The sequence below is a fragment of the Neofelis nebulosa genome, chromosome 9 (assembly GCF_028018385.1).
Source record: "Neofelis nebulosa isolate mNeoNeb1 chromosome 9, mNeoNeb1.pri, whole genome shotgun sequence".
NCBI lineage: Eukaryota > Metazoa > Chordata > Mammalia > Carnivora > Felidae > Neofelis > Neofelis nebulosa.
This window is the reverse complement of record NC_080790.1, coordinates 19,356,433-19,383,459: the sequence shown is the minus strand read 5'-3', so window position 1 is coordinate 19,383,459 and position 27,027 is coordinate 19,356,433. Positions and strand designations below refer to the sequence as shown.

The window sequence follows — 27,027 nt, the reverse complement described above, 5'->3', positions numbered from 1 at the left end:
AGCAGAAGTATATTGGATGATAGGGTGGACAGAGAAGGCCTTTCTGAGAAGGTGACATTAAGTTGGGACTTACAAGGTGAGAAGGACCCAGACATGCAGTGATGTTAAATTGTAGAACTTGACATTGGATATAGGTGTACATGAGAGGGAGGGATCATGGGTGACTTTCTGGTTTCTGGCTTGAGCCACTGGATGGGCAGTGATGCCACCCAGAGAGAAGGGCAGACTGAGGGAGAATGGTTGGGGTGATGGTTAGGAAGAGGGGTGTAAATGGGGATTGAGAGAGTTACTTTGTATGTATTTGGTTTGAGATACCTGTGAAATACTTAGGTAGGTTTTTCAGTTGGTTATAGAAGTCTAAACCTAGAGGAGAGGTTTGGGCTGGGGTGTACATTTGCGAATCATCAGCTTTTAGGTGCTATTAAAAGTCACAGAAAGTTCACAGATGTGAACACACAGAGAACAGAGTGCCCAGGACAGAGGCTTGGGGAATGCCAGCATTTACAGGTTATTTGGAAGAGGAAAGATCAGAGAGAGAAGAGAAAATCTGAAGACACTAAAAGAGCTGTGCTTGGGGCTGCATGGGGAGCACGAGGAAGGCCGAGAGCTTGGCCTCCAGTACTTTCTGTGCCAGCCCTCGGTCCTTCATGTTGGTCAGTGGCATGGACTGTTATTTTCTAAAAGGACTGGGGGAGCACTTGACTTATTAATTCTAGATTTAAATTCCTTGGGGCAAGGGTTGTGCTTTGATTGGTGCTGAATGCTCAGTACCTGCATGTGGTAAAAGCTTTCCGATGTTAAAAGTTCCCAGGGTGGCAGCAGTGTTATTTTGTAGATACAGTTATTTAGGTTTTCATAACTTTAAAGAGACTAAAGAATTTCCTTTCTTTTCTTTTTTTGTTTTTATGGTTTCCTTGTTCAATCAGGTTTTCAAGCTAGAAATGCCCTTCTTCAGTCAAATCTTTCTCAAACTCAGCTAGCTACTATTTGGTGAGTTTGTCAAGATTTTCAACTATACATCCACTATGGTAAGAAAGATCCTGTTTCTAAAAAAGTTTGTGACTCAGAGATGTTCCATAAGAGCAGCCATTTGAAGATCAATTCAACATTGAAAGCCAGTAAAATTGTACAAAATGTTATTCTTGAAAATTTGGTATTATTTTGCAGGTAAAATTAGTTTGCTTTTTCATAATGGTGTCTGTGGAGAGTTTGAGAATATCTCATTTTTAATTTAGAGATAACTGATTTGATAGGTGAATTATCCATGAAACAAGATAAGCCACATTTTCAGAACGAACGTTTCCTTTTCTGTTTCAAAGTTTCTCCCCTCTCTTGTACAATAGGACAATTAAGGGTAAAAATAAGCTCACTTTTCCGTATATATTTACATTTCCCTAAAGTATGTTAATCCAGCTGTTTCATTTTTCTTGTTTTAAAAATAGAATATTGAACTCTTTTGAAAATACTTTAAATAGACTTTGTTTCTAAGCTGGGAACATTCACATTTGCTTTAGGACCCTGGCTGACATTGATGGCGACGGACAGCTGAAAGCCGAAGAGTTCATCCTTGCGATGCATCTCACTGACATGGCCAAAGCTGGACAGCCCTTGCCACTGACGTTGCCTCCTGAACTTGTCCCTCCATCTTTCAGGTGGGCGCCTCTGGAAGGAAGAGGCATGGTTTTGATCCCTGGGGACAGACATGATTACTACATAGCGATTTCCTGAGGCCTCTGCTCTAGTTTAGGAGGAAGTTAAACATTTACACTGCCATTTGATTTTGATATTTAATGAGGTATGCCAGGAAGGAGTACAAGTAGGTGTGTTTCCACCATACTATAGATAAGGAAACTGATGACTTAAAGAGATTAAAAACAAAACTTGCTCACCGACTGCAATCAGCTGAACTGTGGTGGGAATCCAGATCTCTCTCTCTTTCTCAGTCCGTATCCTGCTGTACATGGTTACTACAGACCATATTGCACTCTTAATGTCTCTGATGCTGTATTCTGAATGTTAAATGGCTCTAGTCATTTGGTAGTATAACTGTATATATAGTCTGGTCTAGAGTTCCCAGACTGCTAAATATGTTTGTTTGCTTTTCTTAGAGGAGGAAAGCAAATTGATTCCATTAATGGAACTCTGCCTTCATATCAGAAAATTCAAGAAGAGGAACCTCAGAAAAAATTACCAGGTAACATCAAGTGTCTAAGTTGTATATTTATAGTGGGTTCTCTTAAATTTTACCTTGAGATGTAAATGAGTATCTAGAATTTTTGCATTCTTTCTCTGTCTTTAAATGTTTATTTATTTTGAGAGAGAGCAAGCACAGGGGAGGGGCAGAGAGAGGGGGAGACACAGAATCAGAAGCAGGCTCCAGGCTCTGAGCTGTCAGCACAGAGCCCAACATGAGACTCCAACTCAGGAACCGCGAGGTCATGATCTGAGCTGAAGTCAGACACCCAACTGACTAAGCCACCCAGGCGCCCCTAGAATTTTTACATTCTTAATATTTTATATACCATAAGAGAAAACTTTGATGAATGGGTTGGATTTTGAAGCAAAAAATTAAGATAGTCAAAAATGAGAAGAAGTATATTTAGGAAGAAAGTATGCACATTTGGCAAGAGTTTGTGTATTTGATATCCTAGTTAAAATGTTTCTCTCGCTTTAGGAAAAATCACTGTAGCAGGTGATGTGATAAAATCTTAAGCTCTAAAGAACAGTTTAAATATTGGTTGAAGAAGTATATATGTAGATGTTCTAAAGTATTAAAAATATAGTGAAATATATCAAATACGTATATAGCCATCTAGCTTTGTCCTTGAAGAAAATGCTAAGAAAAAAGTTGGAAAATGGTTTTATTGGCAAGAATAGTAAAATTATTTTTTCTCTCTCAGATGAATTCATACTTAGAAATTTGTTTTCCAAAAATGAATAGTCTTAGACAAAAGTAAATATTTTCTTATTTATATTTGAGGTAAAATTATCCTTAAGAGAAGTATCCACAGAGTAACAGCACTCAGATGATCACGAGGCAAGAGTGTGCTGAAATTGGAGTCCACATTGTTGGGCTCTTCATGTGAGAGTGTTTACTGTCTACCTTATTTAGTTACTTTCGAGGACAAGCGGAAGGCCAACTACGAGCGAGGGAACGTGGAACTGGAGAAGCGGCGCCAAGCCCTGATGGAGCAGCAGCAGAGGGAGGCAGAGCGAAAAGCCCAGAAAGAAAAGGAAGAGTGGGAGCGAAAACAGAGAGAATTACAGGAGCAAGAATGGAAGAAACAACTTGAATTAGAAAAACGCTTGGAGAAGCAGAGGGAATTGGAGAGACAGCGGGAGGAAGAAAGGAGAAAAGAGATAGAAAGACGAGAGGTTATTTTTAAGTTATTTTATTGCCTAAGAAAATGATTATATTTGATAAATGGATACATCTTACTTGATTTAAAAAAAAAATGGCTGTTTTTGTTGTGCCTTTTTCTCTGCCTCATTCATTCTTACCTGTTCTCCAATTCTGAACCTTCCTTCCCTTGTGGACTGGAAGAGGGCCCTTGCTTGTAAAGAGTTTTCAGGGCCAGTAACTGGTAGAAAAGGTGGTATTTCTGTAGGTCAAGAAGGATTTGCAACTCAAAGAAGGATTGATTGCAAAGCTGAGTTGAGTGAGGAGCTGAGGTTAGTGAGCCAGAGGAAGGGGTCTGTCCAGGCAGGTCACTGAACAAAAGTAAGCTTAGGATCCAGAGTGAGAGGCCACAGAACTGGTGCAGCAGAAGGCTGAGACTGGGGAGTTTGAAGGTATGGAGGAGAAGCACGAGGGTGGGCTTGCGCAGGTCCTTGGGATAAATGGTGTCGTGTGGCATCCCTAAGAGGACTGGCTTTGTTTCAAGGGGCTTAGGATGGAGCACAGTAAATCATAGAGATACTGAAGTAGTATCAGTAGAAGGGTTTTTCTTCCCTGATACCAGACTACAGGTGTGATTATTGCTGTTAACGTTTATGTTTATGAAATTGTCCTTTGGTTTAAACGAAAAGTAACTAGAAACAAAGAGATGGTCCCAGGAAACAAATCAAAAAGTCTGATGGGTGATGTCGCTTTTGTGGAAGTCTATAGGTTAGGCCCACTGGTAAAACTGGGTTTGCCCAGGTACCCTTAGGCCCTGAAGCCCACTAAGTGCTAAACGCTGCCTCGCCTTTATCTTTGTCATCCCAGCAGTTTTTGAATGATGAAAAATTGTTAATTTAAAAGTCAAACTTAAGTCATTATTTTCAGGCAGCAAAACAGGAACTTGAAAGACAACGTCGTTTAGAATGGGAGAGGATTCGTCGCCAGGAGCTTCTCAATCAAAGGAATAGAGAACAGGAAGAAATTGTCAGGTTAAACTCTAAAAAGAAGAGTCTTCATCTCGAGTTGGAAGCACTGGTATGGCTGAAGTTTAAGTGAAATTTCCCTGAATGATGCTAGAGTTACTTGTTGAAAAACGTTTGTTTTTTAAACCTACCTCATGAATATATTAGGTGTTCATGTGATTATATCGTCATGTTTTCATGTGTGCTTAACAGTCTGGATGGTATAGTGTACTGAAACAGGATAGTGACTCAGAATGCTGGGAGTTACATTGTGGTCTCAGTTCAGAAGCTGACAAACCACGCATTCCTGGGCAAGACCTTTCCCTTCTCTGTGCTTCACTTTCCCCTTCTATAAAACAAAAGGCTGCACTAGTTCAGTAATTTTCATTTTCCAAATTGCTGTCTGGAAGACCCCACTCCAGTGGGGTAACCAGCAGTGGGAGAGGGGAGGCCAAGGCACTCCCCAGTGCTTCCCACCGTTCACAGCAGAGAAGCTCCACACTTACCTGCTTTGCTTTTATTGGAGCTTTATCTGAGATTTGCTTGGAAAAAGGGTTCTGCTTTTTAAAAAGACAAAAATGATTTGAAATTCCTGATCTAAATGATCTCAGGATTCCTTCCAGTTCCGTAGGACTGTGTGGTTCTTACCACTATGCTTACCAATGTTTACACATCAGATATCAGAGGGCCAAGTTGTTTAAAAGACTTTGTTGCAAATGAAAGGTAGGAAGGTATAAAGGGTGTTGGGAAAGTATACTTTTCTACTACAACCCTAGAATCCATAAGCCTGACCTGATGGTATAATAGGATTTTGCAAAAATGGTTGTGTAGCCTTGTTATAGAGCCAAGTATAGATCTTGTTTAGTTGGAGTCTCACATTTTATTTGGTTGATGACTTGAAATTAAAATTTTTAAAAATAGCCATATTTGTAATCATAAAGGTACTTCAAATGGATAGGAAAGTATATCACAATTATTGATCCTGCCATAGTACTACAAAACTGTCCTAAAAAACATTAACTTCTTTGTGTAGCTACTTGGGTATCTGTCTCAACCATTATTTTGACTCTATATTTTTCTTTAAAAATATAATGGGAGCCAGGGGTGCCTGGGTGGCTCAGTCGGTTAAGCGTCCGACTTTGGCTCAGGTCATGATCTCATGGTTCATGGGTTCAAGCCCTGCATCGGGCTCTGTGCTGACAGCTCAGAGCCTGGAGCCTGCTTTGGATTCTGTGTCTCCCTCTCTCTCTGCCCTTCCCCCACTCCTACCCTGTGTTTCTCTCTGTCAAAAATAAATATTAAAAAAAATTCTTTTTTAGTATATAGTGGGAAAGAATCCTAAGATTGATGGTTTTTTTCCCCCCAAGAACTTGGATTACATACCAAGAAGTAGCATAGATTAATGTGCAGAGTCTGGAAGGCCCAGAGCCTATACTTACACATGCTGAAGATAAGTAACATGAAATCCAGGGTAGACACAACCTATTCCTATTCCTTTTAGCGTGTATTTCTCAAATATGAAGCATACTTCCCAGTAAAAACTTTATGAGTGATTTTTTTAAGCCTTATTTCTCATCCTCCCTTTACTGTATTAGTTTGCTAGGGCTGCCATAACAAATACCACAGACTGGGTGGCTTAAACAGCACAAATTAATTTTCTCACAGTTCTGGAAGCAGAAGTCCAAGATCAAGATGTCAGCAGGTTTGGTTACTTCTGAGATCTTTCTCCTTCGCTTGAAGATGGCTGCCTTCATGCTGTGTCCTCACATGGCCTTTCCTCTGCCTGCGCATCTCTGGTGTCTGTTTCGTGTCCACATTTTCTAGCCTCATAAGTCAGATTATTTTAGGGCCCATTTATATATGACCTCATTTAACCTTATGATCTCTTTAAAGACCCTGTGTCCAAATACAATCACATTTTGAGGTCCTGGGGATTAGGACTTCAGCATAACTTTTTGGAGGGATACACTTCAGCCCATAATACCTCACCCTTCTCTCTAGCCTCCATTGAGAATCTCTGCTGTTGTTGCTTTTTTCCCCCATACTTCTCAGAAGAAGAGAAAAGGAATATTTGGTATGGGAGAAGAAAATTGTGGCCCAAAAGGCCCTGCTGGACCCTGTTTAATTGGAGGAAATTAGATGGCAGTGTGGAGGGTAGAAATAGAAGCGCAGAGAAGGTAATGCTAAAAGTCACATGTACATGTTTATTTCTCATTATTCTTTGAAATTGTCTCTATTTTAATATGAATTAATGCCTAAATCCTGAATTCAGAAAAAATTCAGTGTGTTCTGTTTGTGCTTGCTCATCTTAACATATGGGCCCTTCTTATGCTCTGAGAATGGTATGTTTTCTGCTAACAACTTTGTAGTTAACAGATACAACTCTAGAACACATTCGACTTCCTTTGTTTTTGTGGGGTTTTTGGGGGGGTTTTTTTGGTAGGCTCCACACCCAAAGTCACCCTCAAACATACGACCCTGAGATCAAGAGTTGCATGCTCTACTGACTGAGCCATCCAGGCAGGCATTCCCCATTTAGTTTTAGACATTTATCTAGACTGAGTATAAATGATAAATGACATTTAAAAGTTTAAATCAGGATATGATTCTCCTGACAGGAACATTTCCTATTAGCATCTTATGTTGCTGTGTATTTATATGCTCTTCCTATAGAATGGCAAACACCAGCAGATCTCAGGCAGACTTCAAGATGTCCGACTCCGAAAACAAACTCAAAAGACTGAGCTGGAAGTTCTAGATAAACAGTGTGACCTGGAAATTATGGAAATCAAGCAACTCCAACAAGAACTTCAGGTTAGTCCTTTGCTGCTGAATTGTCCATAAATATGAGCAGTCATTAATAATTCTTCCTGATAGAATAGTTTTTGCTTTAAGGGTGATGAACCTTTCTGAGTCTCTGATAGACTTCATTTCTAGAAGGATATAAGTATATACCATCTTGTATATTATATCAAGAAGCTCACATGCCCCTGAAAACTCTACTAGACCTCTGGTTAAATTCTACTTAATATTTGTACATAAATGGATGTTTATCACTTTGAGTTTTAAGTCTTTAATAAATGTGTAGATATACCTACATGTTAAACTAAGATTGTTGGTACTCTTTTAGGAAATTTTGACCTAACATTTTTCTTTTCAGAGTTGTGGTGAGAGTGTTAAATGTGTGTGTCCCTCAGGGACCTGGTAATCTCTTCTTTACTTGTGCAGTAGGGTCTAGTTCAGTTATTATGGGGACTCTGGAAGCATTCTGAATCTTTAGAGTCCTCTTACCAAAATTACTGTTTCTGTATGGACTAGCAGTTAATTAACAGAGTCTTCTTCCTGTGTCATAGCAGGTACAGACAGGCCACATAACATTTCCTGTCTAATTTAAACCTGCTTCCCTAGTTATTCCTGAGTTATCAGTTTCTCTTTGATATTCATTCTGGCGTGTCATGACCTGCTTACAGATACCATTCAGTGCAGATACCAAAGGCACCTCTTAGCTTGTACCTGCTGTCATCCATCAGTATGCTGAAAACTATAAGACTTTCAGACACACCCCATTCCTCACCCCCTTTTCTTTCCAGCCAGTCATTCATAAATGGGAATTCATGTTTAAATACTTGTATTTTAAGTCACACATAATTCCATTCTAGTTTATTCATAAAGTATAAGCAGTATTTTACAGCTACGTATTATTCCTATACTAAGTTTTAAGAGTGACTAAGTCATGTTTTTAAGTTTCCAAAAAATTTTCAGACAACGTGACAGAGTTTTAACCAGACACTACTTTTTCTTTTTATAAGGATTATCAAAATAAACTTATCTATTTGGTACCGGAGAAGCAATTATTAAATGAAAGAATTAAGAACATGCAGCTTGGTAACACACCTGGTAAGTCTCTAAGGTTTGTTTTGCCTCTTCCATTCTTCTCTGCGTGAAGGTGCCAGTCATACTCTTGTGAAAATAGCATTATTTTGTTATAAATAACATTTTTTGTACAGTTAAAATTTTCAAAATTATGTGAAAAAAAATATCACAGATGTTAGAGCATTTTTACCAATAAAAAGTAAATAAAAATGAAATAAGTAATCATTGTGGTATGCCTTCCTATCTTGATAACATTTTATATATATGTTTCAAATAAATATCAAATAAAATGTTAGACTATAATTAAATAAGATCTGGGTTTGGCTCTAACCCAAGACTGTATGTGCATTTCGGCAAAATCCTACCCTCATTGTAAAGAACTATTCGGGAGGAGATTTTGCCATGGGAGCAAAGCTGTGAGATTCTGGGTGATAGTCTACAGCAATGATGGCCTTAACAGATTCATAGAAAGAATTCATAGAAAGAATTTTACCAACTTGGCCCTCTGACATTTTTGGAACAAAATATTCCAAGATAATTTGTGGGAAAGTAACATTTTTCTTGATCCAAGTCTCAACCAGAATATTGAAGAAAAGACCTCTATGTCAGATAGCATGCCAATAACAACATAGCAGAAGAAAGTTTATTAAAGAAAAGTAAATCTGCAAGTACCGTGTTAGAACTAACTGAAGTATTCTAAATGTCTCCCTTTGAGTATCTGTCAGCCTTTCCATTCCAAGATTATTATACTTTTGACTCTTTAAGAAGTCCAATAAATAGCATCCCTCATCTTTGCCCAAGTGAGGCAAAAGAGCAAGACATATGAGAGACCAAAATATCACCTCATTTTTGGTAAAGCTCATATTGGACAGCCTGGCTTATTTGTGAGTGGGACAGATACACCTGTAAAACCAAGTAGAACAAGCTTCCTGTGGGCAGTTCAGTCTCAAGAATACAAGGGTGTGGGCATCTGGATGGCTCATTTGGTTAAGCGTTTGACTCTTGGTTTTGGCTCAGCTCATGATCGCACAGTTCATGAGTTCGAGCCACAGAGCCTGCTTCAGATCCTCTGTCCCCCTCTGTCTTCCCCCTGCCAAAAGTAAATAAACATTAAAAAAAGAAAAAGAACACAAAGGACTGGAAGGGTCTAGGCTGTGTATGCCCAAGTCCTTATCTTGAGCTCAGCCGTGACTGAAGGGGTAGAAAGAAGCTGAGAATGTTCTCTTAGTGAAGGGCCCTTTGCACGGAAGAAACACCAGGAATAGAGAATTTTACTGTTGTGAACTCTTCCTACTATGTCCCCCACCTTCCACTGAAATAGTCTCTCCATGTCTCTTCTCAGACTGTCTTCTTACACATAAGTATTTTCTTGGCTGCTCAGAATATATCAATCCCCACCTCACCCCTCCACAGGCATTCCAGGGGCAAGGTGAGCCAGCCCTCCTGATCTGTACAGTCACAGAAAGGATAGCATCAACTCTCATTGTTTTAGTATTTGGATTGTGAATGGAATGTGGAATATATCTTATTGGGGACCTGGTAGAGCTACTCTTTCTCTGTAGAATGTGATCCAGTTCAGCTGTTATTATAGTTATCCAGTTCAGGGGTGCCTGAGTGGCTCAGTCGGTTAAGTGTCCGACATTGGCTCAGGTCATGATCTCACGGTTTGTGAGTTCAAGCCCCGCATCGGGCTCTGTGCTGACAGCTCAGAGCCTGGAGCCTGCTTCAGATTCTGTGTCTCCCTCTGTGTGCCCTTCCCCTGCTCACACTCTGTCTCTCACGTTGTCTCAAAAATAGATAAACATTAAAAAAAATTTTTTTTATAGTTATCCAGTTAAAATAGGAAGCTTTTGTTTGGAATTTGCAAAGTATCCTGTATCCCTTAGATTCCTCTCTCCATCTCTGTTGCCATTTAAGATTACCAACCATAGGCCCAGCACCATGCTAGGCAATTTTCATGCATTATTTCTCTTAATCTTTGCAACAGCCCTGTGAAGTAGTTATTGTTATTCCCTTTGTGCAGCTTAGCAAAACTGAGGCTCAGAAAGATTAAGTAGCCCAAGATGGTGGAGTAATGGTTCTCAAATTCTTGTCTAAGTCTAAAGCCCACTGTGCCACCACATTGTCTGTCTTGATTTTCAGTTGCCTAACAAGGTGTTCATAGATATGATATATTCGAATTCAGTATTAAAACATCTGTTACTATTGATGCTCATTTTGAAGAGTACTAGGAATGTATACTAACTTATTTTTTCCACATTGCTTGTCTCCGAACTCAACTAGATTCTGAACTACTTGAGGATAGGACCCATGCCTTACTTATCCTTCTTGTTTACCTGCTATTGCACATAGTGCAGGGCCTTGTATATAGCAGATGTGTAATTTAATGATAAAATATTTGTTGAAATATTGGAAAAGCACCAGAGAATGATAAGAGAACTTAGCAAGGTGTCTGGATAAAAAGTGAGCCTATAAAAATCAGTAACTTTACACTGTACCAAAGTATTTAATTAGAAAATGTTATGAACAAATCTCATTTACATTAGCATTCTCATTATTATGAATAAAGAAATCTACAGCTGTAAAATTTTACTGATATAAAAGATTCCTGGATAAGTATGTGCGTGTTATATTCCTGAATGATCTAGCTCAGTGTTGTAAAGATGTCAGTTTTCTACTACTTTGTCCATACGTTCAGTTCCATTGAGGTTTAATTGAAACCTGGCAAGATAATTCACAGATTAACCCAGAAGAGAAAATATGCAGGGTTAGGCAAGACTTGAAAAAGAGTAACATTGATGCAGGGAAGACATTAGCTCTACCAGGTATCAAAACATAAGTTAGGAAAGCTCTAGTCCCTAAAGTAGTGTATTATTGATCAGAAAGAAGACATAGAATAATGGAACTGAATAGAGGGTCTAAAAACAGGTCTGTATGTATCTGACCGTTTAGGATACGATAAAGTTGACGTTTAACACCAGTGGGGAAAGCACGGGCTGTCAGTAATCACCATCACTTCAGTTAGTGGTCTGGGGGCACTTGCCTATCCGAAAGAGGGGGGCGGCTCTTTACCTCACTGTATGTACAGAAATAAATTCTAGGTAAAATAAGAGGGTAAATATAAAAAGTGACTCTAGAAAATATGTTACAAAAACAAAGGAAAACATTTGTATGATCTTGGTGTCAGGAAAGTTTCTTCAAATAATACCTAGAGCTATGAAGCAAAATATTTACAGATTTGATGACATAAAAGTGAGCTTTTTCATGATGAAAGACATCATAAATAGTAAAACATTTGAAATACATATAGTACAACAAGAATTTATTTGGAGCTTCTGCAAATCACAAATTAAGACAGCCCAATGGGAAGAAAAAAGGCAGTGGATGAGGTGAGGCAATTCAAGAGAGTGGCCAGTAAGCCTATAAACAGGTGTTGATTTGATTTTAGTTGTTACCAAGAAAATACAAATTAAAATAACAGTGAGGTTTCATTTTTTTGCCAGTTAGAGAAAATGAAAAAAGATTGGGACTATCCATTATTGATGAGGGTATGCAGAAGCAGGTACTTGGGTGTCATTTTGTGTTGGTGCCCCTTTGTGCAAGTATAGTTTGGCAGTTTCTCTCAGATTTGAAGTGTTCAAGTCCTTTTACATGGCAATTCTTTCACCTCTTAGCCATATAAAATACTTTCATGAGTGCTTTAAAATGCATGTGTAAGGATAGTTATTGCAGCATTTTTATGTAGATAGTAGAAAATTAGAAACAACCTAATGCCAATCAAAAGGGAATAGTTATATAAATTGTGAAACAGCCATAATGTAGACTACCATGGAGAAATTGTATGTCTTTTTTTATCCAGTGTTACTGAGAAGTAATTGGCATACATCACTGAATAAGTTTAAGGTATACAGCATAAGGGTTTGGCTTAGATACATTGTGACAGTATAAGTCACTTACCAATAGCGACATAAGAAATTTTACCAAATGTAAACTACCTGATGTTTATATTTCAGATTTAGGGATTGGTTTGCTTCATAAAAAATCATTGGAAAAGGAAGAATTATGCCAAAGACTTAAAGAACAATTAGATGCTCTTGAAAAAGAAACTGCATCTAAGCTATCTGAAATGGATTCATTTAACAATCAATTAAAGGTATTTATTTTCTGTTATATTCATTTGTAGTTACTGCCTTCTTACCTTCCTCTTTTTGATGTAGTGGAATAAGTAACTAAAGCTATTATTGTTATATGTAGTGTATTTCCATAATTTATCTTATAATTTGAGCGATACCAGATTACAAGATTGCTTTTAATGTTCTCTGTAGATATTATAAATACTGTTATGTAGTGAAACCTATCATTTATCATAGTTTCCAGTTCTTGACTATTTTTATTGCTATCTATACATTTTTAAGGATAGTTGCCTTTATCAGTATTAGAAAACTGATCTCAGCCAACATGATCTTAGGCAAAATTCTGAGATGGTAGATATGGAAAACTGAAACTAATTCTGGTGATAGAGGCTTTTATAACACACTAGATTTTTTTTTTGTTTCTTTGTTATGATTTAATTAACCTTTGTAAAGTAATGCAATAATCAGTGAAATCCAAAGCATAACCTGGCACTCTGAACTTTGCATGAAGAGTAAGTTCACGATTCATTATTTGCCGTAGTGGCAGAGCAGATGCCCAGAGTACCTACTGTATGCTTACCATTCTTTGCAGTGTTGGCGGTATGATGAAGCCATAGCTATGAAAGCTGTATTAAAAGGTAAAAACCTTCTAGGTTTTTAGAATGCTGACGGGCCAGCGTTCGAATTTGGGAATAGTCTCAGCGATTTCTTTGCTAACTGAATGTAAAGTTTTTGGAGCCTAAAGTATTCCATGTTTTTCAGGCAGCCATCCACCTCTTCATGTGACTTTTGCTGACTTATTCAGAGTAATAGTACACCAACTATAGAGTGAATATTATAAAGAAAAGAGACCACACTGGCTTCAGTTAAGGAGGGGAAATTTTAGGCAAATAATGTTGATAATACATTTTACACAAGCATATATTTTGTAGAAAATAAGAAAACCAAGTAATTTGTCATTGATGGACAGACAAGCCAGCAAAGTTATCTTCCCTACATTATTTTTTTTTAATCTGTACATAGTTTAATTGGCTTTTTATCTGCCTTATCTTACAGTGTGGGAATATGGATGACTCTGTTCTGCAGTGCCTTTTGTCTCTGCTAAGCTGTCTCAACAACCTCTTCCTCTTACTTAAGGTTATTTTCTAATATCTAGCTCCTTTTCTTTGAGTTACTTTACTGTTTTCTTTTCTTAAAAACTGAACTATTCTTTGCATTTATCTGAGTATCTTTGTTTGAAATAACATACACAATGTAGACCTTTTTTCTTTCTGCTTGCTTGAATAGCCTTCTGCTGTCTAACTGCCTGTTTGAGTCTAATGCCAGAAATTCGTAGGGTTGCCCAGAGTAACCTGTCTCATGAGGAGCCCAAGACACTCAGAAATCCCTCAAAATTCCCTTAAAACGTCCCTGTGCATTGGGTTAACTGCTGGGATGATTAATTACTGAGTCAGTAAAAAAGAAAGCTAAGGGAATGTGAATTTAAATCATTTACCCATATCACTGGAAATCATTGTCTAAAATAAAAGTTATACTTTCTGAAATACAGAGCAAGGTTATGTCATGTATATACCAGGCTGCTTCCTAATGCTGCTGTAAAGAAAAATCTGAAAGAACCAGTAGTGCAGGGTGGCCTTAGTTACGTCTGGTTACCAGGCCTCATGTTTAGAATGCTTGCCCTTCAGATAAAAATGTTTAAGTCATACATAAATAGTTCACCTTGTCATTTGTAGCACATAGAGTATTTCAAATACTCCATGAATTCCTGTTTTAATATAATTTAAAGAAAGATGCTTTGCATTTAGCACTTGCTGACCCTAGATTTTGAGTGTTCATTCTACTCCCTTCTATGGATGGCAGTAGGCAGTTGCATGTATATGTATATGTCTTCACACACAGTGAAGACAGGAACATGATAAGTAGAATTTATTTGTTATTTAAGCAAAGGTAGGGCAAGTTGGAAAGATAGTATCAGCTTTTTCTTTATAGCATAAATGGCCAGAATATCTGGTCTTAGAACTTCTACTATAGGTTGCATAGAAATTTCAACCTAAGTTTCTTCGTCTATAAAATGAGGTTTGATGATGATTTATGGACTGTACTCACACACATAAGCCTGATTATTTCAGTTAGCATTTGATTCTTCACAGGCCAGCAGATTATTCTTGTCTCTTTTTTTACTTTCTTCCTTCTGCTTCCTGCCTTCCAGCCTTTCACTGCTTATTGATACTTTCATCAGAGGCAATTTAGGAAATTAAAAGGGGTTGAGAACTGTAGTCATCATTGCAAAGCAATGCGGAGCAGTTGGTTAATATATTGCTGAAAACTATCCATTGAATTGTCAGTGAGACCTTTGCAGACCTTATTACATTGCCAGTTTAGTTATGTGAGCAGAAGCTGGCCTGCACAGATCAGGAATGAACGGGAGTTGAGGAAGGGCTGAGTATGAACAGCTTTGGGAGGAGAATGCAAAGAAAGCCTGAGGTCAAAGGAAAACCTTTTTTTTTTTTTGGTTTCAGAAAGACTTGAAGGACAAAGGATACAAACTTTCCGTTATGCAAGATGGATAAGTTCTGGGATCTGTTGTACAGCGTGGTGACTGTAGTTAGCAATATCCTGTTGTACACTTGAGATTTGCTAAATAGGAGAGAAAATGGTAACTATGTGACATAGGGATGTTAATTAACTTGGTTATGGTAATCATTTCACAGTATATACTAATATTGAAACATCAAATTATATATCTTTTTTTTTTTTTAATTTTTTTTTTAACCTTTATTTATTTTTGAGACAGAGAGAGACAGAGGATGAACAGGGGAGGGGCAGAGAGAGAGGGAGACACAGAATCGGAAGCAGGCCCCGGGCTCTGAGCCATCAGCCCAGAGCCCGACGCGGGGCTCGAACTCACAGACCGCAAGATCGTGACCTGGGCTGAAGTCGGCCACTTAACCGACTGAGCCACCCAGGCGCCCCAAATTATATATCTTAAACATGTATAATTTTTATTTGTCAGTTATATCTCAGTAAAGCTTGGAGGTGGGGAATAATTGGGACCACGCTTGGAGATGGTATCAGCTTTCTGTGAGGTATTTGGTTACATGGTGAAGAGATAGCTTCTGTTAGGACAGAGGAATGGAAATGGAGAAAACAGAGTTGGTTAGGTAACTCACCATATCTGTCTTAATGATGATTGCCTGGCTCAAGCCAAATATCTCATTGCTGAATTCCCAGCACCTACATGGATCATATACATGAAATGTGGTGGGTGGCAAGAAATACTTGTGGAATGAATGAATGGTTTTGAATGTTCTCAGAAAATATGCAGCTTTTAGGGTTAGTATATAGACTTTATGGGGGGAAAAGGTTGAAAGAAATTTACCAAAAAACAGCAGAGAGCCATGTATCCCTGATGCCAGCAACACTTGTGACTCCATGTATTTTTTCTGCTAAATAAAGGCTATTTTTTAAATGGGAAAACAAACAAACAAACAAAAACACCTTGAAGGAGACTGAGGAGAGAAAGGGAGAAAGGTAGTGAGAGATTGAGTGAGAGATATGAGGTGGTAGTAACTGATAGAGTCCTAGGGAACCAGATTGAGATAGAATCCAGAGCCTGGATTTAAGGATTAGATAAAAAGACTTTTTTTTTTTTTTTTAATTTAAATTTTTTTTTTTTTTCAACGTTTTTTATTTTATTTTTGGGACAGAGAGAGACAAAGCATGAACGGGGCAGGGGCAGAGAGAGAGGGAGACACAGAATCGGAAACAGGCTCCAGGCTCCGAGCCATCAGCCCAGAGCCTGACACGGGGCTCGAACTCACGGACCGCGAGATCGTGACCTGGCTGAAGTCGGACGCTTAACCGACTGCGCCACCCAGGCGCCCCTAGATAAAAAGACTTTGACTGTAGCATATGGAGAAAAGATGAGTGTGGATACAACTAAATTTGCTGGTGGAGAGTAGGAAGCTGACAGCTTCAAGACTTAAAATCAGAAGCAAGTTGGACCATTACAAGGAATCTTCCTGGGTAGTTGAGGACATGGAATAATTCCAACTGGATAGAAGAAGATGGGTGCAGCTGCAGGAAGTTTTATTGATTTTTGAGATGGAAAGATGAGGGAACTCTAATGAGGGAGATTTAATGAGGCAAGATTATTAGCTGGTAGTGAGAATGGTTGGAAGATTAGGAAGTTGCAAGAGAGAGAAGTAGGCCTGGTGAGGAATAGACATCTTGGTGAGAGTAGGGGGTGCACACTTAGTAGAGGAAAACAGTAGATGTGCTGAGCAATGTTGGGTGCCTGTTTGAAGTTGGAGGTCATGAATATAAATTGAAAACAGCATACCTGGGGCACATGGGTGGCTCAGTCAGTTAAGCGTTGACTTTAGTTCAGGTCATGATCTCATAGTTCATGGGTTTAAGCCCCATGTCAGGCTCTGTGCCGAAAGCATGGAGCCTGGACCCTGCTTCAGATTCTGTGTTTCCCTCTCTCTGCCCCTTCCCTGCTCATGTGCTCTCTCTCCAAAATAAACAACATGGGGTGCCTGGGTGGCTCAGTCAGTTAAGCGTCCGACTTCGGCTCAGGTCGTGATCTCGTGGTCCGTGAGTTCGAGCCCCGTGTCGGGCTCTGTGCTGACAGCTCAGAGCCTGGAGCCTGTTTCAGATTCTGTGTCTCCGTCTCTCTGACCCTCCCCCGTTCATGCTCTTTCTCTCTCTCAAAAATAAATGTTAAAAAATTTTTTTTCTTTTAAATAAATAAATAAACATCAAAAAATAATAAATTTAAAAAGAAAAGAAAACAACATACCTAACTGTATGTTTGGGATGAGCACAAGGAAGGCTAATGAAGTAGGTTCATAGGTTCATACAGGTTTGAGGGGTTTTGTTTGTTTTAGAATTTTTGTTAACATTTATTTATTATTGAGAGACAGAGACAGAGCATGAGGATGAGAGGGGCAAAAAGCAAGGGAGACACGGAATCCGAAGCAGGCTCCAGGCTCTGAGCTGTCAGCACAGAGCCCAACGCAGGGCTCGAACCCATGAACTGTGAGATCGTGACCTGAGCTGAAGTCAGAAGCTTAACCAACTGAGCCATCCAGGCACCCCAGGTTTGAGGTTTTAATAGACGTGGCAACGAGGCAGGGGGACAGGGAGTTGCAGATCTTGACACACTAATTACAGTAAAGGTGAACTCTGAAATATGGGCTGGACAAGTAGGAGTATGAGGAGAGGAAGGGGTGCTGATGAAAAAGGAGAGAATGATGGGGTCAAGAATGGAGATCTTAGGTTGGAAAACTGTTGAAATGGGTGCACCAGGTATAAGAAAAGCTTGAAGGATAAGAACTTCTGTTTGAAGAATGAGATATTTAATCAGTAGTTCTGTTTCTAATGATGACAAGATTCAAGGTATAATAATGCAAATGGCGGATTAAATAGAGTATAAAAGGGAGAGTTGAGGTTTTGATCGATTCCATGTGGATTTCAAACCCTTGGAGTAGTAAAGATTAATGAATGAGGATCAGACCAGATTATCAAGAAATGACAATAAAGAAGAAGAAGAGGGGGTGTTGCAAGATGGTGTGAGCCTCAGAAAAGCGTTAGTTTGTAAGAGTGAAGAGAATGGTCTGGAAATGGCAGTGAAGAGCAAGGAAAATAACTTTAGTTCTCCCTTCACCCTGATGTAAATGGAATATGTGTGATAAACTGAGAGGGAAATCGAGGAAAAGCATGTCTTAAGGGATCAGCCAGAAGGGCAAAGAGCTAAGGGAGTTTCCGTTCAGAGATGTGTGGATATTTGGGGAACTTCCTGACCACAAACAGGAAGTTCCTGGGCAGTGCAAGGGTTTGAGGAGAGAAAGGGTGGGGAATTGGGTCAGATCAAGAGATAAACAGCATTCTAGAGATGAGAATTTAGGTGGTAAAGGATGACAAGGAAGGCCAGGTGGGTTGACAGGTGAGATAGAATTGGTCTCTGGTGTCGGAGGAAGACAGGCAGTGAGTTTTAATGTGTGGTCTTTGAGACAGTGTTTGGAGTGATCACTGCTTTAGCCTACTTGTGGTGAAATGGAAGCATAAAATTGTAAGTTTGTTTTCTGAAGATACTATGTTCTTCTGGACCCTGTAATGTTCATGTACAGGATCAGTGGTAATTTTTACTCTTTTGCTCAAGTCACACTGGGACACATAGCACAGCCAGTGGATTCAAAGGTGAGATATTTGACAGGCCCTTATTCCATTAAGGAAATTCACACACTGTCCTGTCTTTAGCATTGAGTTGCAGTGAAAACAGTCGTGGCCATGGAGTCTGAAGAAATGAGTCCTGGTCCTATCCATACCACTTGCTAGCTGTGTAACTGTCATTTAACCTCAAAATTTTGCTTTCTTCAGTTACAGCTGACAATATGTGCTCTGCCTTCTTTGCAGTCTTAGGACAATTAAATGAGATAGCATATATACAGAAGTGCTTTGTGAACTATTATGTGCTATACAAATCTTTTTATTGTTCTTATCAGGGTAGGGATTATCCTGAATCTCCACAGTACTGTTAGTGCATTGGAAGGTCACCACTGCTGACTTGGGATAATGATTGAGGAGATCCTATTCCTTGGAGAGAAAGTGTCAACACCAGAATTGTGGCTTATCGTAGACCTCTATTCTAAACCTTTCCGTTGGGACTTCTGTCATTCTGGCCTTGCTGACTAGTCCTCAGTTACTGTAGACAGTGCTTCTAAAATTGAATTTTACTGATGGCTCATCCGATTCAGGATGGAGGCAGGTGATCTCTCTTGTTGGTTAACAAGCTCTGAGAGAATCGGTACACTGGGTTGGTAAATGGTCATCACTTACGCTTGATGTTGCTTGCCTCTTATTCAGAATACTGCTTTTATGTTCTTGCATCACAGTCACCCCCTTTAGAACAGACATGAAATACTGTTTGTTTCAATTCCCTTTAAGTCATTTAATCTTAGAAATGTTTCCTAGCTAGTAAAAGATATTTTAGTAATTTATCTGACAGTGAGTTTAAGTGAAAGTAAGTATAGAATCTGGTATGTGCAGGAATTTGAATGGCATGATGGAGGTAGTTCAAAACTAGGCAAGTCCCTTAATCATCTGAGCCTCAGAAGTGGTCACCACCTGGGTGGCCCAGTTGGTTGAACGTCCAACTTCATGATCTCGCGGTTTGCGAGTTCAAGCCCCTCATTGCTCTCTCTGCTGTCAACACAGAGCCTGCTTTGGATCCTCTGTCCCCTTCTCTCTCTGCCCCTCCCCTGCTTACTCTCTCTGAAAAATAAAAATAAACATTTTTTTTTAATTTAAAAATCTTTTAAAAATGGATGATCATTGTATCTATTTTACGAGAACACTATCGAGATCAAATGTAGGTGTTATGTGTAACAGCACATTAAAGTGCTACACAGATGTTCAGGGGGCTTAGGGGATGTTAAGTTTGAGGAGCTAATTTGCATTCTATGATTTTTTTCTTTTTTTTTCTTTTTTTAAAAATTTTTTAATGTTTATTTTTGAGAGAAAGAGTGTGAGCAGGGGAGGGGCAGAGAGAGAGGGAGACAGAATGCGAAGCAGGCTTCAGGCTCTGAGCTGTCAGCACAGAGCCTGACGCCGGTCTCGAACCCACAAACCATGAGATCATGACCTGAGCTGAAGTTGGACATTTAACTGACTATGATTTTTTTTTTTCATGACTGGTAACATTTTGTCCTGATTATGTGACATTATTCAGCTGAGTTGTATTTTGTCAGTTGAATCTCTTTTATGTCTTGGCCTTTGGAAAGAACATGACATGCTTTCTTTAAGCAAAATCAGAATATAAGATTGCTTCCTATCACTTAGGAGATATTCAGTATTGGTGGTTAAAGTTCAGTGAGTTGCATCTTTCACTTCTATCAGGATGGTAGAAGAAAGAAGTACTCTGAGAAATGAAAACAATTGAAGTAGATGCTGGATTTAAACATTTTTGTGAGTGTTTTGTTGAGCCCTGTTGAGGTACACTTGGGTCCAAAACTAAGTAAACCAATCCTAACCAAGTGGTCAAGTATAACATTACCAAAATGGTGCAAACCAACTTTTTGTCTCCTGATATGTTGCACTGAAAGAAACACAACATCATGTCTATACTGTTTCTGCCAAAAATATTTGATCTAGGTGTAAGGAAGTAATTAGACATGCCCAAATTGTCTCTAAAAATGTGAATCTCACAAAAGATGGAGGCAAGTTTCCAGATTTAAAGAGACCAAAGAGCCATGACCGAAGGGCACTTCATGAGCCATGACTGAAGGATCGTGACAGCGAAACGATCCCTTGATTGGATCATGGATCAGAAAACTATTATTGAGGACAGTATTTACACTAGTGGGGACATTTTTTAATATAAACTCTGTATTAAGTGACATTTTATGGCTGTGTTAAATTTCTTTAGTTTGGTACTGGCATTGGCCTTGTAGTTATGTAGACTAATGGTGAAGTATCTGAAGGCATCAGTGTCTTCAACTTAATCAAATTTCCTGTATGTTTGAAAGTTTTCAAAATAAAAAAGCAGAGAAAAATTTAGAATGGCAAAATGTCAAGTGTTTGAAAAATGAAAAAGTAGATAAAGTACGTTTTCAAGTTATAAGAGTACTAAGTAGATTAACCAGGGGTAGATATCAACACTGGGCAATGGAGAGGGAGGGGGATAGTGTAAATGAGCAGATTACTCATCTGGCATACCAGGTGTCAGTAGCCATTTTCTAATTCATAAATGAAGATCTATTAATATTAGCCAAGTTTTATGAAGGGCTTTCTCTGGGACTGACACCATTCTGTCTTATTTATATTAACTTATTAATCCTTACCTTAACCCTGTGATGTAGGTAGATATTATTATTCTCCACATTTCACATAGAAGTAAATTAAGGCTCAGAAGTTGAGTCATACAGCTTGTAAGTGTAAGAGCAGAATTTCAACCCAAATAGTTAGCATTTGACCTTAAATGGTTATATTGGGAGGAAAAAAGATGAAAATTTCTAAGCTAAGCATTCAACTTGAGAAGCTAGAAAAAGGCTAGCATAATAAAGCAAAAAAAGTAGAAGGAAATTCATGAGAGAAAAGACAGACATTTAATACAAAGAATCAAGAAAGCCAGTGTTTGAGTCTTTTAAAGATTAATAAAATGAAACCTCTGGCAAGACCGATTTTAAAAGAAAGTGGAAATAACGAAAATTATTCATTAGGAGTGAAAAGGAAATACAATTAAATATGCTGCAAACATGAAAAGGATATTATGACAGATTTTTGCACATAAATATAAAAACATAGATGAAGTTACAACTTGCCAAAACTGACTCAAAATATAAAGTGTCTGGGTAGCTCTATCATCATAAAATATTTTATTTTATTTAAAAAAATTTTTTTTAATGTTTTTATTTATTTTTGAGACAGAGAGAGACAGAGCATGAGCAGGGGAGGGGCAGAGAGAGAGGGAGACACAGAATCTGAAGCAGGCTCCAGGCTCTGAGCTGTCAGCACAGAGCCCAACGCGGGGCTCAAACTCACACACCGCGAGATCATGACCTGAGCCAAAGTCGGACGGTCAACCAACTGAGCCACCCAGGCGCCCATCATAAAATATTTTAAATCTATAGTTTGAAATCTTCCCTAAAAGAGAATCCAGACCCAGAGTTTTTACTGAAGGAACAAGTAAATCTAGTCTTCTACAACGGTTCTGAAATACAGAAAATGTGGGAATATTCCCAACTTATATGAAGTTATCATAAACATATCAAAACCTGATAAGAACAGTATGAGAAAGCATAACTATGGGCCAGTTTAACATAGAGATAAAAGTTCTAAACAATATTAAAAAGATGAATGCAGAATTTATTAAAAAAAGGATAATCCATAGTGACCACAAAATTGGATTTACCTTAGTCATGCAAAGATGGTTTGACATACAAAAATGTGTAGTTTGCCATATAAACACATTAAAGGGGGAAAAATGGTATATATCTCATTCGATGCAGAAAAGGCATTTGTAAAATTTAATATCCATTCATGATTAAAACATGAAAAACTTATTAGCAAATTAGGAATAGAACTTCCTTAACCTGAAAAAGAAGATCTGTCATTCTATTAAGACTGCAGTAGTTCTGTCCATAGTTACTTCATTAGTTTACTTGTTCTGAGTTAACTGATATATTTAACCAGGGCCTCCCGGAGGGGGTGACTTGATCCAGAGGAGTGAGTCTAGTGCTAGGAATTGCTAAGATCACTGCAGTCAAGCAGAGGAAGTTTCTGGCAAGACTTACGGTGCTCTTCAAATGTTATTAGTATGTATAGACTATTGTTTATGCATTCTCATGCATCCAATAAATACTAATTAAATATCCACACTATCCCAGGCCCTCTTGGGTGGAGATGCTTTGATGAAAGACAGTCCTGTTGTCAAGAAACTGACTCCAGTGGAGGGGGCAACCGTACAGTCAGAAGATGCTGACTTTGATAGAGGGAGGGGCACTGGATGCCTTGGGGATCAAGGGAAGCTCATGAACTCAGCCACTGGAGGAATGGAGCTCATAAAGAAAGACTTAGAGCGGTATCTTACAGGACAAATTGGAGGGCTAACCTTGCAACGATAAGATCAGACATTAATTTGGCTCCTTTTTACTCTCCTTTTAAACTTCCGATTCCCCTTCTTTAGGACCTCGGCCAATAATAATAGCTAAAATTATTATGAACTTAACATGTGCCCTGCACAGTTTGTAAGCACTTTGTGTTTATTAACCCATTTAATCCTCACAAGAACATTGTGAGGCATGTATTATAATTACATTTTACAAATGGGGAAACGGCTGAGTGACTCTCCTAAGGTTCCTCAGCTCATCACTGACAGAGCCTGATTCAGACCTCTGCTCCCAGAGTCCTTATCACTAAAGCAAACTGCTTCTCCATAGACTGTAACCACCATTATTCTTCTGCTTTTCACTAGAATTTGGAGAAAGGTACAACCAAGGGAACTATAGAAGCCGAGATTTGTGGAAACTGCTCTGAATGCAGTATTTGTGTTATTATTGGCTCAAGCTGCCCATCTTGATCTCAGACATTTTGGACATAGTCTTCAGACACCACGTTGTACTCAAATCTATCACTTCAATCAAGTTAAAAGGGTTCACCTATAAAATATTTTATTTCTGGAAAGAAATTGAGTTTGGGTTTTTGGAATTTTTTTGTTTTGGAAGATTTTTTGTTTGGAGTTTCGTTATTGTGTGTGTGTGTAGATACCCCCAAAACATTTTTTACCAAAACGTTCTACCAAACACAGTTAACCCTTGAGCAACATGGGTTGGGTGCCAATGCCCAATATAGTTGAAAATCTGCATACAACTTTTTGACTTCCCCAGAACTTAACTACTAATAGCCTACTGTTAACCAGACATCTTACCTGTAACAGAAACAGTGATTAACCCAGATTTTGTGTTATATGTATATTATGCTATATTCTTAAAATTAAGCTAGAGAAAAGAAAATGTTACTGAGAAAATCATAAAGAGAAAACACATTTACAGTATTATGCCATATTTATTTAAAAAAATCTGTGTATAGGTGGACATGCAATTCAAATCCGGTTGTTTGAGGGTCAGCTGAACTGTTTATTTAAGGTCTCATCTTTGCCATGAAACCTCTTTTGATTACTTTAAGTTTTTTTGGGGGGGGGTTGGTTTGTGCTTTTATTTCCTCTTCCATATTCCAGCCTTTTTGTACTCTCTTGTTCAGGATTCTGTAGATTCCATGTAAAAGAAAGTTCAAAATAGTTAAGCTAATGAGAGTAGTTACTGGCAGAGTACCAGGACTGCTGACTGAGTCAGTAGAAGCACTCCTGGGCAGGGGCAGTTCTAAGACACAGGAATGCACTTGGAGATTCACTTCCCCCAGTCCTCCCTCTCTGCCTCCAGTCTTTGCTTCTCTCTTTTCTGTGTTGATTTCATTTCTACCCCAATGGCTACACTGTAGTGGGGCATCTCCAGGTTTAGCTTCAGTTTAATGAGCTTCAAGCAGGAAAGATTTCTTTCTCCCCTCTTCAGTCTGTCCGAATCTCAGCAGAGGATTCTGGCCCAGCTTGGATCAGGTGTCCTTTGGACCATTCTGGCCAGGGAGGTGGGTTGCTCTGATGGGTTCAGCCTAAATTAAATGACTGCACCCCAGTGGGAGTGAGAGGAGCACTGAATCTGACAGATTCATCACAACCATATCAAACAGGGTTGGAGCAGGTACTTGGGAAAGGTGCTTTTAGAAGAAGATATAAGGAAAAATGCTGAACAGATAACCACAGGTTTCCACTAAGGCACTGAGCTCTATCCCACATTTTGGCACTTTTTGCTGCTTTGAGATAAGTGAGCTCTTTGAAAGCAAAGATTGCAGCCTTGAGAGTTAGAGGGCCCTCGATTTGATCCCCTGCATATCTGTGCAGCACTGCATAGAACTAGATGCTCAATAAACAAGTGTTTATTTCAATTCCTGTTTGGAATACTTTTTGTTATTTTGGCTCTCTCTAGTCAAGGATGTCATGGCAGACATCCTTTCCATTTTTAGTTTTAACTGAATTATTCAGTAATTGTTGATGGGTTAATTGTTAAAAAGTTATGGGTAACTTGGTTAAACTACATATGTAAAAAATATGATTGAACAAAATTCCTCTTCAAATAATAAGCAAATATCTTCCCCATATTTTTAATGGATTGGCTTTTTATTGAAAATAAAGTACTGGGACGCCTGAGTGGCTCAGTCGGTTAAGCGGCCGACTTCAGCTCAGGTCATGATCTCGCGGTCTGTGAGTTCGAGCCCCGCGTCGGGCTCTGTGCTGACAGCTCAGAGCCTGGAGCCTGTTTCAGATTCTGTGTCTCCCTCTCTCTGACCCTCCCCTGTTCATGCTCTGTCTCTTTCTGTCTCAAAAATAAATAAACATTTAAAAAAAAAAAGAAAAAGAAAATAAAGTACCAACTCAAAGAATTAGCTTATAAAATTGTCTTATCTGTATTCCTTAGAAATGAATTAATACAAAAGTAGGTGGTTTTAACATATGTTTGTCCTCAGTGGTTAGTTACAAGGCTTAAATATTTGTTTTCAAGTTTTTTTTTAATCATCCAGAGATTTCTAAAACTTTTACTCTTTTTACTTTAGTTTAACTTGCTTTAGGATTTGTGTCTGTTAATGAAAGTGCCACATTATTACGTAAGACAAAAATAGTTAAATCAACGGTACATTGACTTATTTTCATTTTCTCCTTAGGAACTGAGAGAAAGCTACAATACACAGCAGTTAGCCCTTGAACAACTTTATAAGATCAAACGTGACAAGTTGAAGGAAATTGAAAGAAAAAGGTCAGAGCTAATACAGAAGAAGAAACTAGAAGATGAGGCTGTAAGGTAATGTAACTGATAAATTTATCATACTGTATTACTATTAGATTTCTAACTTTATTGCTCATATCTTTAGTTTGACTATGAAAATTTAAGGGAAATAAAAGGATTATGCTAGGATGCTAATTAGATTGTCAGTTTTAGAAATTCAGGTCTTCTTTTGGGACTGAGTTTATAGTAATCAATTTTATGTTCCATTGGTGGAAAATAGGGGCTTTGGAGTCAGGCCTTCTTGATCTTCTTGGACTTCTTGATCTGCCACTTAATGATTTGGGTGACTTTGGTTGAGTCACTTTACCTTTCGAACCCCAGTTTCTCCATCTCAGAAATAGAAATATTGATGTATGCTTCATAGGTAACTGAGAATTAAATAAAAATAATCTAGCTAAAGAGCCAAGCATAAATGTCTGGCAGTCATCATTTCCATCTCTCCACTGTAAATCTATTACTGTTTCCTGAAAGATCACAAAAACCAAATACTTAATTTTACAGAGTGATAAGATGGAGTGTATAATGCTATGTTGACATATTTCTCTTTGTACCGCTGATATCTATCAATTGCCTCCGTTTATAGCTAGGAAAAGTAGGACAGTTGTGGAATTTGACAGAACCATTTATTTAGAGACTTGGCATGATTTTTTTTTCTGTCTGCAGAATCTTATTTCTAATATGTTCCTCAGTTACTTCCCCAAGTTCTCTAGTGTCAGAAATCAATATAATTAACAGATATTGATGAACCAACATTCCTTTGCCTCAGCGATAAGTAGATGAGTAATGCCCATGAAAGAGCTAATATTACTAGGGAGGCAAGAAGGACACATTACCATATGGCAGGTCTCTCTTTTTAATGGCTTCAGAATAGCTACTCCCAGCACATTTTTAATGAGTGGCTGCTGTTGGCTGTGATGAAGGAGACTCTGGTTTTACTCCTGGCTCCTCGATTCCTCATAATTCCAATAAGAAATGGAGACAGCTAAACAGATCATTATGGTACTCTTAACTCCAAGGCCCCTACTTTTGTGGCCCCCAACAAGAGACACTAGAATAATATAGAAGCAGAGACAGTGAAGTTCAAATTCAGAATGCTTTTATTTGCCACTTAACTGTGCCACTGATCCTTATGCAGTAACTACACAGCTAGTCACAGTGTCAGAATTTTCCACTGACCCATTGCCAGTATCTTGATATCTCTTCATTACCGCTCACAATTTTTTTCAGGCCAACAAACCACAGTAGTAATGTACATTTTCATGTCACTCATCCTCCTCACA

At 38.5% G+C, this 27,027-nt stretch overlaps 1 protein-coding gene across 14 annotated transcripts in view; it reads left to right on the top strand.

Annotated features, from left to right (window-relative positions):
- The window catches only part of ITSN2 (intersectin 2), a 146,759-nt gene that overhangs the window by 54,168 nt on the left and 65,564 nt on the right, over positions 1-27,027 (top strand). For 11 of the 14 annotated variants that reach the window (XR_009248260.1, XM_058682679.1, XM_058682677.1 and 8 more), the window contains 10 exons: positions 927-990; positions 1,515-1,652; positions 2,109-2,194; positions 3,113-3,375; positions 4,268-4,417; positions 7,018-7,158; positions 8,154-8,241; positions 12,231-12,370; positions 13,407-13,487; positions 25,626-25,762. Coding sequence is in view for 13 of the 14 variants with exons in the window: in XM_058682679.1 (XP_058538662.1) it covers positions 927-990; positions 1,515-1,652; positions 2,109-2,194; positions 3,113-3,375; positions 4,268-4,417; positions 7,018-7,158; positions 8,154-8,241; positions 12,231-12,370; positions 13,407-13,487; positions 25,626-25,762 (1,288 nt within the window). In the remaining variant the exon portion in view is untranslated. The remainder of the gene's footprint in view (positions 1-926; positions 991-1,514; positions 1,653-2,108; positions 2,195-3,112; positions 3,376-4,267; positions 4,418-7,017; positions 7,159-8,153; positions 8,242-12,230; positions 12,371-13,406; positions 13,488-25,625; positions 25,763-27,027) is intronic. The other 3 variants (XM_058682675.1, XM_058682683.1, XM_058682682.1) reach the window with 1 other exon arrangement.